At 44.6% G+C, this 13,931-nt stretch overlaps 1 protein-coding gene across 3 annotated transcripts in view; it reads left to right on the top strand.

Moving 5' to 3' along the window:
• The window catches only part of MAPKBP1 (mitogen-activated protein kinase binding protein 1), a 106,217-nt gene that overhangs the window by 51,385 nt on the left and 40,901 nt on the right, over positions 1 to 13,931 (top strand). For all 3 annotated transcript variants that reach the window (XM_086748376.1, XM_086748375.1, XM_086748374.1), the window contains exons 4-8: positions 5,429 to 5,491; positions 6,097 to 6,154; positions 9,248 to 9,418; positions 11,959 to 12,096; positions 12,761 to 12,943. In XM_086748376.1, the coding sequence (XP_086604502.1) occupies positions 5,429 to 5,491; positions 6,097 to 6,154; positions 9,248 to 9,418; positions 11,959 to 12,096; positions 12,761 to 12,943 (613 nt within the window). The remainder of the gene's footprint in view (positions 1 to 5,428; positions 5,492 to 6,096; positions 6,155 to 9,247; positions 9,419 to 11,958; positions 12,097 to 12,760; positions 12,944 to 13,931) is intronic.

Below are 13,931 nucleotides of genomic sequence, written 5' to 3'. Positions count from 1 at the left end.
TGAGGAAAAAAAGAAAGCCAACGTTTGTTTTGACGTCTTAATGGAGTTTTCTTTCCTCCATACAGCATCCTCTTTATAGCACAGGCTGCATGCATTTAGGAGAGGACTTGACCCATGAACTCTGCCTCCAGTCACGTGTCCCAGAAGACAGGGCAACGCTGAGTTGATGCATAACTTGGAAAGGAGTGCTGTCATGGACTTTTAATTTTCCCAAGCCCCCTGTAGGGGAGTGTGGCCTGCAGAGGAAGGAAAGAGGAAAACTGACTTCTGCAGAAATCTCTTTTTTTATTAGCTTGCTGAAGAAGGATGTGTAAGGAGGTGGCTAGGGGAAGGCAGCTGAGACTAGAGGGATGTGCAGGGAAACAGGAGGACAATGAGAACAGTAAAAAGCCCAGGAACTAGGATTTTGGGAAGAGCAGGAGTGAAGCCAGTGGGAGAAAAGGCAGAAGTAAAGGTGGGGGGTGGAGCTGCATAGAGAGACCCACTGACTGGGTCAGTGCTGACCCAGCACTAAGTGCTGACTTAGTGAGTCTGATAATGTCATGTAAATGTGATACTGACGTCTGATTCCTCTCCATTCCTACTCTTATATTTAGCTTAGGGAAATTGGTTCTTTTTTTGGTTTTTTATTTTTTTTCTTCTCTTGCTGGAGCCAATGGAAACTGCTCTGACACTCCCTTCCCCCCTCTGCCTTTGAAACACCACCAACTTTTTATCTGCATGTGTGGTGCACAGTTGTGCACGTGTAAGACAGGGCTGTGGCTTCATGGAGGTTTGGAAAGCTCTGCAAGGAACCTTTCTCCACTCTCTTGTTGGCTGACTCAAATGGGCTCCCTGATGGAGAGACCTCAGGTTGTCTGCACAAACCTTTGATGTCACTGTGAGAGCTGATTCTGTCCTTCCCTTGTGTTTGAGGTTACCTGAATGTCCCACAAGAAGGAGGAGAACTGGGAGAGATTCCACAGCCAAGTTGCTTTTAAAAGCTGCTTGCATCAGGAAGGTGTGCTAAAGGTTGTGGAGTGGCATCATGGACCTAGAAATAATGCCTTTAAATATGTATGCCATTGCCAATGGCCTCTGAAGGAACCAGCATGCGAACAAACAGCTTACTTGATCTTGGTTGGCTGGTAGATGATTTGTACAGCAGTCATCCATATAGCAGTGAATAGTTTCTGTAAACGTCTTGGAAATCAGAATATACTTGTGGATTAAAAAGGTGCTATAGTCTTGAGCCCTGCCTGCAGCTGCAGAGGGGGTAGGGTTTGTGCTGAAATGAGAGTGCTAACAATGTTGACCTTCTAAACATCTGGTGTGCACCAGGGTCCGTGTTCCTCTGTGTAGGTCCCACGTGAGGTGCTTTTGGAGCTAGTCTTAGTTTGCATGTTGGCACTAGCATTTAAAAAGGACTCTTCAGACAAAAGTGTCTTGAGAACTTGAGTTTTTTTTGAAAGCTTCAGTTTGGGAAGGGGGTGGGGCAGGTGGAATAGGTGATGTGACCATTATGGAAGTGCAGGTTTGAAGTGCTTTGCTTGGTTTTACATCCATAATTGGAAGCTAGGAACAAAAAGATAAGTGCTTTCTTCCCTTGTGTCCTTTCCATCCCTCTGGCTGCAAAATGCTGAATGCAGTCTTTTAAAGGAGCACAGGTGGAGGATGGATAGTTGGGTGTATGCTCTTGTACGCAATTAATTTTCCATGGTAATTATTTTTAACTGCTGTAAGATTAAAGCCAGCATAAATGGAAAGGAATAGATACTTTGAGTCTCCTGAGGGCTTGGTGGCGTTACTGGACTTGGAGGCAGCGTGGAGTAGATGGGTCAGCGATCTGGCCAGTCAGTGTCTCCATTCTCTTTATTTGGCTTGAGCAATTTCCTGTGCTAAAGCAGAGCGTGCCCAGAGTACTAATGGGCTCTGAACTGCCCTGCTTGGGGAACTGCTGCAGGTTCTACTGGGCAATGACTTGCTGGCTGTGTGGCGTGGAGGAGCTGCTCTGGGGCTACACTGAGCTGAACTGGAGTGTCTGAGCAGGCAACCGAGGCCACCCTGAACACTCAGAAGAGATTAAAGTGCTAGAAATGGTTAATTTCTGATCATTGAGGATATGTGCTCTCTAGGATGGAGTGGACTAGACACATTCCCAAGCATTTTGAGAGGGAGCAAGTTTTCAAAGTTGGGCGCTCATGACTCCTAGAACAGTATCTGTGTCCTGCTGTACGATTTGCAGTTGGTGGCTTGCCATCTTGCTGAATAAGCTGTCCTTCAAGTTGGCTGGAGTCTTCATTGCCCTTGTGTATGGCAGACAAGAGAGTGATGGTGGAAAATCATCATGGGACAGCATAGCAGTGGGGTAGCTTTCGTTGGGTAGCAGCTAATTTAAGAAAGCAAGTTTAGAAGACTAATCTATCCTGGCTAAAGGACTTTGTTGGTATAGAAAGTTAACCAATTTGCAAGTTGTATTAGTTGTTAGCTTCCAGTTCAACATAACAACGTGCAATCTTATTTCAGTTATTTCGCCTTTTTGTGGCATAAATCAATGCTTACTGACCAGTAAGGAGATACTGTGATTTATTTCTCTCTTCCCCACCCTGTCCCTTCCAGATAGAATTTTTTAATTATGGGTCAAACTCAGTGAACTGAGCATAGGGGTGTCTCAAGACAGTTAAAATATCCATGTTTGGGATGGCTACTCTGGCACTAGAAGCCATGTGGCTCTTGGAGTGGTTTGTCGATTTGCCTTGTGAGCTGGGTCTCTCTTACCTTCTCTGTGGGCTCTGGACTTGACCAAGGGCTGGGAAGAGGGGAAGAAGCCTGCTGGCAGACAGCCCACTCCGGAGTGCAACTGAGCTAAAATTAATGATTGTAAATTGGCCAATGGCCAGATGTAAGTTAATAATGGCAAAGCCCTGGACCTTCATGGTTCACGGTACCATTCTAGGAAGTGGTTTGTTTTCTTGCCTCGTTTGAAGATCGTTGCTTTTTTTTTTTATTTATTTTTTTTTTATTGTTCCTGTGTTTTTAGATTGTGTTCACTTCTCTGAAGTCCTGTTTTTCTGTGGAGTTCCTCACAGTAAAACAGTAATTTAAATTTAAGAGCTGCATAGGAAAGTCTTTGCCAGAATTTCATGTCTTTCCTTTATACTTTGTTTTTTTTGAATCTTACTTTGAGCACAATGCATCCCTGTCATAACTCAGCAAGATTTCGGTCCATTAACCCTATCCAACTCCACGTAATGACATTTTGCTTTCCTGTTCTGATTAGCCGGAGGCTTGGGATTAGATAGATTTTCACATCTGCTAACTTCCTATTTCATATCTTGTGATTTGTGAGGCTTAACCTCCCCTGACTTGTTACTGGATCACCAACCACCTTCTTCTGTACGCTAATCCCTCAGAAGTATGTAACATAGCTTTGACTTGAAACTCTCCATATTGGTTCCCCAGGGTAAAAAGTGCAGAAGGATCAATCCTGATCTGAACAAACTGCTTATTTATGCTTTCCCTGCTCTCCCACAAGTTTACCTCTCCAACCATGGCTGTCTGCCTTAACTATCAAGAAAGTTTGGTACCTTTATTGCCTTGGTCTTCTAGGTAGGACATGGGTGGAGAAGAGTAGGTGGAATGGCGTGGGTGGAGTGGTGTAATGAGGTGAGGGGTACATCTTGTGAATGGTTGATGCTTTGGAGGTTAAAGCTTTGGTACCCTCTGATGGTGTCTCCTTTGAGCTAGCAATGTTAATGGAGCGTGGCAGCTTCAGGTAAGGACTCTGAACTCAACGTCTTGGTGTGTCAGTCCTCCTTTCTGCTCTCTTTTCCATTTTAAAATTTACACTGCTTCTGGCAGGATACCTGGTCAGACCAAGGGAAAGGTCAGCTGCCTGGGCTAGGTGAGGAGGTGCCAGAGACATCGTAGGTCCCTGCCAACCCTGAGCCATGCCTGCAGCACTGCTAGCCCTGCCTGCTGCTGGGGAGGGGGCCTGGAAGGATGTGGCTCTTGTCCTGGGCAGCACCGTGCCGAGGTGTGCTTAGTCCTGGCTAAAGCCCTGCACACGAGTGTTTCCTGCCTGTGTTGAAGTGTTGGTGAGGCCCGTAGGTAACATGCTGCAGTGGGTTTCTGTGATGTGTCAGCTTCTGCCTTTCTGCTTGGCTGCTTCAGGCCAACTCCTCTACTTCTCTGTGCTGCATGTTTCTCTCCCTGACTGACGGCTGTAGCCTGGCACGCATTGTGGGCAAGCCCCAGTGCGATGGTGACGTGAGTGAAGTCTCCAGCGTGGCAAAGGCTGCTGGCAGCGGAGCAGGGGCATCCCACAGCACTTCCCTGGCACCGCAGCGAAGGAGGAGCTGGGACTCTCCGAGCACTGGCAGCGTGTACTAGCAGAGGGACAGGCAAAACCACAATTTCTATTTTAGAGATGAATTGAGAGATAGTGCACAAGGTCATTCGATAATTGCTGTTCTACTTGAGGCCTGTTTCCCCTTCCTTTTATTTGCTTAACAGTTACACTTTTGGGAGGGGGCAGTATGCCGTATGTTTTCTACTATGAGACAAATGCTGTCACGTGTGTGCGGTGTTTGTGGAGAGTGGGGAAGGCTCCAGTACCCGCGACTGCCCCGGGCTGGTTATGATGGGCTGAGGCACCAAGGCAGCGTGCTGTGGGCAAGATCAGTGGGGAACTGGGGCCTCTTGTCCTTCACTCCCCTCACAATCAGCGACTGTTTTACTCCTGATGGAGGTGATTATATTGCTTGCCAGGAGTTTACTACTGCTTGCTTTTGCTGTTCATCTTGCTGAGAGATTTCTGCAATGCCCCTGAGCAAGTTGTTTGTTCAGATACGTCCCTTGGGTCAATAGATTTTGGCATCGTATGTCTTATTTCTCAACTGACCGGCCACTTCTTGTGCTATACTCAAGTTTCTCTCCTGTCTCGTGTTATGTCCAGGCATAGAAATTTAGCCCCTGTACCTCCTCTTCTTTCCCACCCCTCCCCCCGGGAGCTTTTCTGGGATGCCCTCTTTCCTTCTTCCTGACATTCTTACTCTGTTCCAGGCATGCTGCTTTAGTGCCCCGTACATAGGGTCACTTGTATGGCAGGGCACATAATCCATTAGAGCAGTTGCACAGCCTTTAACAGTTAACCTTTCTGTCCAGCTTGAGCAATTGGAGACTCAGGGCTCCCAGATGCTACAAAGGTAATTATTTATGGGACTGGCACATAGTACTCCTCACCATGAGCGACACCTGTGGTTCACCTCTGGGTTGCTCTTTTCCTCTGTGATTTCTGGTTAATCCTAGCTCAGCCTGTGAGATTAGGGGATGAAACAGTTTTGGGGGGCTACTTTTGCTGCTGCTCTGCCAGCAGGGATAGCTCTTTGGTTTTCTTTATACACATGGTCATGTCAACTGTTATTGTTCTTCTGTTTCCTCCATCTAGGTGTGTTGTTGTGCTGTTCAACCCTAGAAAAAATAAGCAACACCATATTCTAAACAGTTCCAGGTGAGTGAAGCTTTAAGCTGGGTTTGCTTTCTGAGAGAGGTGAATTTCAAAGTTTTTATGGCTTGAGTGAAATGCAGGAACTGCTGTTCCTCCAGGCCAGATCCCCTCAGTGAGAGCTGCCTTGGGGAGAGGCTGCCTGCCGGTTCAATTCCAGCTCCTTCTAATGTGAGGTGCTATTGCTGACAGGGCACCACTTCATAAACATTGTGGTCCCATGAGGAAGTGCTAACAGGCAAGACATGGGGGAGGTCTTACTAGAACTCCATGGTGTCTGAATTTTTTTTTTTTTTTTTTCCCCTCCACCTGAAACTGACCTTGTTATTGAAGCCAGGACTAGGATGTGGTCCTGCTTCTGGAATAAAGGCACAAGAATGAACCTTCACTTCTGGGGCTTTTCCAGTGCTGTAGGCATGCTGCTTGAGACTTGGGCAGCAGGGAATCCCCATGGCAAGCATAGGCCTCTAATAAAGCGAAACCATTGTGTCAGGCTGTTATGCGTGATTTTAGCCTCTTTCCAGTTCGTCCCAACCTACTCCCCAGTCATGACGTATTGAAATGAAATCACATGTTGGAAATGTTTCTCAGTGTAATTTTCTCTGTTTTAGGAAAACAATTACAGCACTTGCTTTCTCTCCAGATGGAAAATATTTGGTTACAGGAGAGGTAAGTGTGAAAGAAGAGAGGGCGCACCTTGTCCATCCCATTTTAAAGCAAGACAAAGTTTTAGAAGAAACAAGCCAGTGAGCTACCTTGACACAGACAGATCTATTTGTGTTGCATCTCTGGGTGGACCTACTGGGTTATGGGTAGCTCTGGGTGCTCCTGCTGGCAGTTTTCCAGGATGTTGCCTCTCATCAGTTTGGAGGATGGATCTTCTGGGGTGGTGTCTGTGGGCTGAAGGTAGAATGAAAATAAGTGGAAAGACACGCAGCATGGCTCTACTCTACTCTAGCATCAATGAAGGGTACTTGGATGGACCTTGGTCTCAGTTTAGCGTTGCCCCTTTAGGATTTCAGGAAGTAACTGAAGCCAGTAAAAGTGTTCTGGAAAAAGTGAAAAGTGAAATGGAGCTTTGGGAATAGTGGCAGAAGATGTTGGTGCTTGTGGTTTGGCATTGTGTGTTTGACTGGGGGTGACAATTGCTTCTTCCTTGCCCCGGGGTGGGGGAATAAGGATGAGTGCACTGTATGTCTGTTCTGCGTTAGAAGTTCAAGACACGGGCTGTGTCATGAGGCTGGAATTGCTGGATGTTAGAAATTCGCAGAAATGCTGACTGTTCCCCGTACGGTTGGGCTCAGTTTGCTCTTGTGTGTCATCAGTGGTAATTTACCACTCATCTCTGTGCCTCTGTAAGACGTGGGGAGGGAGCATGTACGAAAGAGGTCCCCTCCTGAGCCTCGGCCACAGACAAGAGAAGTCTGTCACAGTCCTGTGTTGGAGCTGTCAAGGCAGAGGCCGTTCACTCCAGAGGTCCCTGAGCAGCCACTGTGATGGCAGCTGTCATGTCACTGGGTGGCTCCCAAGCTGGGCCTGAATCCTGCACGGATCAGGCCAAGTATAGAAACAACAGTGTTTTGAGGCTACCTTGACACAGAAAAAGTAAGCACAAATTTTCCATCAGAGCCCCAGAGACGTTGTTATTAACTTTTTAGTGAAAGCATGAGTTTCTATAGCTATAATTTGTTTTAATGCCTCCTTACACTTTAGAAGTCTTACTGTAATAAAACCTTTTATATTAAAATGTTAATATATATTTTAATATATATTATATATATATATATATAGTTTTTCTCCCTGGTGTTCAGTTCTGATGATTCTGGTGTCTTTCTATCTTTTTCTACTGTAGTGCTCTATTCTTCTCAGGTGGGATAGGAAAAGTGGTGAAAAATGAAGTGGGTATTTTTCTTACTAGCAATTCAGACTTTTCAGTTTGAAACTTCATTGGGGTAAATGGAAAGTTCAGATTTTTTTTTTTTTTAAAGCCTTTCCAGTTACACTTGAAAGCTTTTTTTTTTATTTTTTTTTTTTTTTTGACCTTGTTGCAAAACATGTCTCCTCTTGCCCTGTTGTAAAACCATTTCTCTTTTCAGTATCCTCCCATGTGTCTGACGTTTGAGTTATTACTTAGTGTAGCAGTGTCCCCTGCCGGTGTCAGCAGTCTCTTGTCTTAGTTCAACCTCTGTCCCACAGGGAAATGCTTTCTGAGTTCACTTTGTCAAGCTCGCTTTTAGCAACCTCATGCTAATTCTGCCTAGTAACACTTCAGTTTTCTGCATGGCTGGCTTTTCAGGAAGGAGAGCGTGGAGCGTGGTCCTTGACCACCGTACGTATTAAATGTCTTTTACATATTTCAAATTCAGAAGAAAATTGTTGTGGTTTTTTTTTTTTCTTTCTTTTTAAAAATTCTTTTTGTTTCTCCCCATGGAGGCATAGATTCCTCATCCGTGGGGATCACACAGAGTTCACTTTTGGTGAGCATTTCTTAAATGATGAAATGCAAATTCAATTTGTTAAGGTCTTGGGGTGTACGCTAAGATGCTGGGAAATATATATATGTATGTATATGCAGACAGATGCATGTGTGTGTTTAAGTACAGCAGTTGCTTTGAAGAGCAGCTGATTCAGTTCATTGTAACATCTCGCCAGCCACCTTGAGACCTGAGCTCTGCCTAGCAGGAGGGAGAACTGTACCAACTGCGGTAAAATCTGACCACGCTGTTTTTCCAGGCCACAAGCAGTTGCTTGGCAAAGCTTTTGAACAAGTCAACTAAAACATGCACAATCTGAGTTTTTAAAGCTTTGACTTCTTGTGATCAGACTTGCCTCTCCCACACAATGAAATTAATTTCTTAAAACTGATCAGAAAAGGTACCATTTTGCCATGTTGCCATGGTTATGTTGTCTTGCAAGCTACTATTTTGACAGACTTCCATGTGAAATCATGAGCAGGCTCTTGAATGGGATTTGCCCATCAGACACATTTTTGGCCAGCATTTCAACTCATCTTGTGCACTTTGTTGTATTTTGGTTTAATAAGAAACAATTAAACAAAGGAATAGAATTGTCTGGTGGAACATGCTGGCTGAATTGACGTTTCTGAAGTCATGACCTTCTGTTTCTCTGGAGAATGAGTGTAAATCTAGAGACTCTGTTCCCCCAGTGTCTTTTTCTCTGACAGTACCTTGCCTATACTCTTCAGGCAGCATGCATCTGTGTGTCACCTTTGTGACAGAAATGATGCTACTGGTCTCCCAGAGGCCTCCCTCAAATGGTGGGTGATAGTTACCATGTCATGTTTTTGTATGGCATGACCTGGCTTGAGATCTCGGGTGTCCATGATGTGTTAGGAGCAGGGGATGTGAGGACCTTTTGGTTCACTGATTGTATTCAGAGATACGATCTATTATAATCCTTTTTGTGAGCTGGCTCTGAGTTCCCATTGCAAAGATTGGGGATATGCATCAAAAGTATTGTTCTAGTCTCTGTCTGGTTTATGAGTAGCATAAGAAAGGGATTAAAGCAGGGGAGATCATATTAATTTTTTGACACCTGTTGAAATGCATGTAGTCATTAGGTTGTCAGTCTCAACCTGGGCTTTAAGGAGTTGAAGGAACTGTGGTCTAACCTCTAACTCTATTGTGAATGCACCATCTAGACATCTTTTTCTAAGCCCCTACATCTTTGCATGTTTCACTCTGTCAGCAGTGACCTCAGGGGTTATGTTTCCTGTTCTGTGTCTGTTCTTGTCCCCTCCAGAGTGGACATATGCCAGCAGTTCGGGTATGGGACGTGGCCGAGCGAACTCAGGTGGCTGAGCTCCAGGAGCACAAGTATGGTGTGGCCTGCGTGGCCTTCTCCCCCAGCTCCAAGTACATTGTTTCAGTGGGGTACCAGCATGACATGATTGTCAATGTGTGGTCATGGAAGGTAAGTTCTTTGGAGGGTTGGATGGACCACAGGGTGTTGCTAAATTAAAAAGAGTGGACAGTCTGTCTGTAAGCTATTTCAGTTCCATCTTGCTTTCTGCTTTTTAAGTCTGTTGTTGTTATTTAGTTTTGACATTCATAGACACAGACAAGTTTAGACATGAGAGAGCGCTATGGTCCCTTAGGGAAAGTCTAAGTTACCTCAGTGTAGGGATATTCTCTGTGCTTGGAGACGTGTGACATCTTGCTGTCCAGTCAGAAAAGCCTGGACTTTGAAACCTTGTCAAAGTCTTGTGCTTTTTTAGAGGCTTATTAAAAACTAATTTATGAGGTTGAGGAAGAAAACTCTCATCAGGCAGGGATTTCTTTTGTGGTGTAGTGGATGCTCTTGGCTTGTTTTGTTTTTGTTGTGTCAGAGTTTGTGATACTCTGATCCCATCCTTGATGACTGAGAAAGGGAACATAGGGAAAGCACAGCGGATGAAAGCTGATGGAAGTCACCGTCTGCCACTGGATTGGGGCAGCACTCTGTGGAAACAAAACCCATGTCTTATGTTCTAGAAAATATTCAAATGTGTGCTGTTTATATATAAAAAAAAAGAAATATTTGTTGTCAGGAGACTCGGAGTCTTCTGTATTAATAAATGCTAAGCACTTACTCAGCTACTGCTACCTCTTCAGGTGCTGCAACCCTCTCTAAAACAGATGCAATTTAAAAAAATGTCAATGCATCTGTTAAGTCTCACATGATGCAGCTTGTAAGTCTGTGCTCATTTATTGTGTTACTCTCTTCACCACATTTCCTATGCTGTAACTTAAGCTCTGTCTCCTGCATGAGCTGACGTTTGACCTTGCTTTTTTTTGTTTTCTTTTTTTTTCTTTTTCTTTTTTTTTTTTTTTTGTATAGCTGAACTCTGTAGTGACAAAACCTAAGTTTGTTTGTCAGTGTTGAAAACTGAGTGCTCACCCTTTTGGTTCTTTCTAGTTATATGAATTAAAGTTGTGACTTGGAGATGGTCATCATGCATGTGATGTGTGGGTCTGAGTACAAGTAGCTTTGTTTTCCCTTGCTTAAGCGGGTTTTTCTGTTCACTGTGATCCTATTTATAATGATGTGCATGAGAGCCTGTGAGGTAAGGATTATCTCATTCTGCTTTGCTGAAGAACACATGCTCTAACCATATGCTCTGGACTGTGACTCTTGGGAGATCCAGCTAGCCTCTATTTTGCAAGCTGGGTATCAAAACTAGAGAGACTTCACCTGACCAAAGTCAAAGAAAAGGAAGAGACCAATATGTGAAAATAATCTCCTGAAGCACTTCCCTTTTAACCACAACTCTTATTTTATCCACTGTGCTGCTGCTTTGGTTTCCATGTTATTTCCTGTCTGGGAGACTAGGTCAGTCATTTGACTGTGATGGAAGAGAAACCCCCTGTTTTCTGTAGGATCTCCTTGCTTCCCTAAAGAAAGGCCACAGCAATGATCCAAATGTTGAGGTCTTCAAAGGCCCTAGGCCTTTCTCTGTGTGCTGTCTTGAAAGAAGTTATGTTAATGGCAGTTGCTTTTCCCCTAGTCTGGGTTGGGTGGTGAGGGTGCAGCAGCCTAGACTTCTCTGTTACCCTTTTCTTCAGTTTTATCAGCATGCAGTCCGATGGGGACCTTGGAGTGCGTGCTGCAGGCATTGTGTTGGGAAGACTGGGAGCAACCAAGTCTCTAAAAGGGAGGGTAAAGGAAACAGAGCGAGAATAAAAAGTGGTGCACTGTTGTCAGCTGTGTACTGCATGGTTGAAAACCCACCACAGGCAGAGGAGAAAATTTTTTTCTTCTCATTTCTCCCGGTCCCTAGGGAAAGGCAGGGTGAGGAAAAATGAGCGCTAGTATTGTGGACAGGGAACTCCTGCCATCTGACTGTTCTGCTTGGCAGTGTCTGTCCCTGTTTTCTCTCCCTGCTGTGTTCTTCCTCCTTTCCCAAAGTCTTTGGTTTTGAAGTGCACGTTTGAGATGTAGCAGATTTTGCCTTGTCCTTTCCAATACAGGTATGTTTTTAAAGAGAAGAGAGAATTTATGGAGGAACTAGTACTGTTCCTGTGGAAAATACCCATTCCCCAGCTTGAGTGACTTGCCCTCATTGCTTTCTGGAGACTGGGAGAGCTCCTCCTTGTGCTCGCCTACATATGCTTTTGCTGTTTAGAAAGGGAAATGGGTTTTCTCTGAGTGATTGTGATTGCTCTTAGTGATTGTGAAACCAACACGTTTGTCATGCCAGTAAGTTCCTGCAGGCACTAGTGCCTGCTGATTTTTTTCTAGATCCTAGCCAAAGTGGAAGTGGCATTGAATGTAAATGTGGATTGTACTGTCTGCCAAATCACTGCTCCCAGCTAATGCTGTGGGGAGATTGTATTCAGGAATGAATGGGGGATAGTTTGGGTCTCATCTTTTGCCTGCTGGAGTGTTCGTACTGGATATGTGCCTGTAATTTAAATGAGTTTCCTTTCCTTATGTGCAAAGAAATTAAGCTATCTAAACAATTACATTTCCAGAAAAACATTGTAGTGGCAGCCAACAAAGTCTCAAGTAAAGTGACAGCCGTGTCATTCTCAGAGGACTGCAGTTACTTTGTCACTGCTGGAAATCGACACATCAAGTTCTGGTACCTGGATGACAGCAAAAGCTCCAAGGTGAGAGAAGGTGCATCAAGGCCAAGCTGTGAACAGGCATTTCCATCTTACAGCAGGCTGGATTTTGCCCTAGTGAGCTGTGGGAAGTGGCACACCTTGATTTTGCTGGCATTCAAGGATAGCCATCCACCCCTGGCTCTCAAGTCTCAGTCTCCCCATGAGCTTTGAGACGCTCCCCTTATGAGCATCTCAAAAGGTTGTAAGTGTTATTTTAAAGTGTCAACTAAAATGTTTAATTTTTAGCTGTTCAATTCTTCTCTGGGGGACAGAATGCACATATGATAATTTTTCTGTGTGCTCATGAACAGATGTTCCTACTTCATGCTTGAACCCTGCTTTGGCATTTGGTATAAATCACAGATTGGCCATGGAAGAGTTGTTCTTTCAGTGACTGGTCTACTGTCTCTGGGTCATATGTTTGAATGTGCAGTTTTGGTGGCACTAATAATGCTCTGTTTCACTAACGTGCTAATACTGATGGTCTCAATGCACCAATGCAACCAATGGGTCTGCAGCAAGTAAAACCTGTTACTGCCTCTCCTTATAGGCTGTTTGCAACTCCATTTCTCTGAGGCACTTCAACACCCAGGGGTTGATGTTCTAAAAAAGTCTGTCTGCCTGGAGTGCCTAGCTCTGTTTCTAACAAACTGTTTTTTATTGATAGGTCAATGCCACAGTCCCCTTGCTAGGTCGCTCAGGATTGCTTGGAGAACTGAGGAACAACTTCTTTGCAGATGTGGCATGTGGAAGAGGCAAAAAAGCTGACAGCACCTTCTGTATCACATCCTCAGGCCTGCTCTGTGAATTCAATGAAAAAAGGCTGCTAGACAAGTGGGTGGAGCTGAGGGTGAGTTTTCCGTCCTCCTATCCTGCAATATTTGTGCCTGCTGAAGCAGCGCAGGAACAACAAATAATAAGGGCGCTCAGGGAGTGCAAGCTGACCACCATCAGTGAAAGTCATTGGGCCTCTGCCACTTGTGATTTGCTCTGGAAGGCCAGGCAACAATAGCATTGCTTCTTGGCAAAGGGATTTTATTAATCATTGAGGCTCTTTCATTCTCAAGCCTCAGCATAACAGCTGCTGTAACAAAGCAGTGTCCTTGTGTAGCTTTGGCAATCCCTGCGTTGTCCCTCCTGGCTTGGCCTGGACAAGTAGGAGTTTTAGCAGGATTCTGGTTTCTACCCACTACTCTGCAGTGTCTTATTTGGCTTGTGCATCTCAAATGCAGGTTCCCAAGATGCTAGTTTGTTTGGCTTTCTAAACCACCAGGGTGGCCCATAGTTAATAATTTGATCATGCTTATTTTCCTTTCAATTGAATGTAAGATGCCCATCTGAAGGGATCTAGTGTATTAAAATCAAAGGAAAAATCTTTCCACGCTTTCACTCAAGTGAAATGCCTCTTCTTTTCTTTCCTTTCCTTTCCTCTCTAAAATCTGCCTTTCACTCTCGCTCAGAATACAGACAGCTTCACAGTAAGTTGGAAAAAAGTTTTGCATTGGACTCATCTCCTTATCACCATACTCCATTTTGTACCATTTTTTGCCATTTGTACAGATTCCAGTGGGAGGGGGAAGAAAATACTTTTTTTTTTTTTTTTTTTTTTTTTCCCCCCATTTTCTTATCCCCTCGTGACAGGTAATATATTGGTGTACTAGTATAGGGTGAGGTGCTGCTTGCCTGCCAGTGGTGCTGAATGTCACAGAGGAACAAAAAGCAATGTTCAAAGTAAGACTTAGCTGGAGCAAATGTGACCTCCCATCCAGAGGAACTGGGCTTTTTCCTTAACGACTTGGAATCTGCAACGGACCTTGGCTGGGAAGCTCCTCAGAAAG

This window comes from Chlamydotis macqueenii, chromosome 5, assembly GCF_036417535.1.
Source record: "Chlamydotis macqueenii isolate bChlMac1 chromosome 5, bChlMac1.mat, whole genome shotgun sequence".
In the NCBI taxonomy this organism is placed as follows: domain Eukaryota; kingdom Metazoa; phylum Chordata; class Aves; order Otidiformes; family Otididae; genus Chlamydotis; species Chlamydotis macqueenii.
This window is presented reverse-complemented; position numbering and strand designations above follow the sequence as displayed.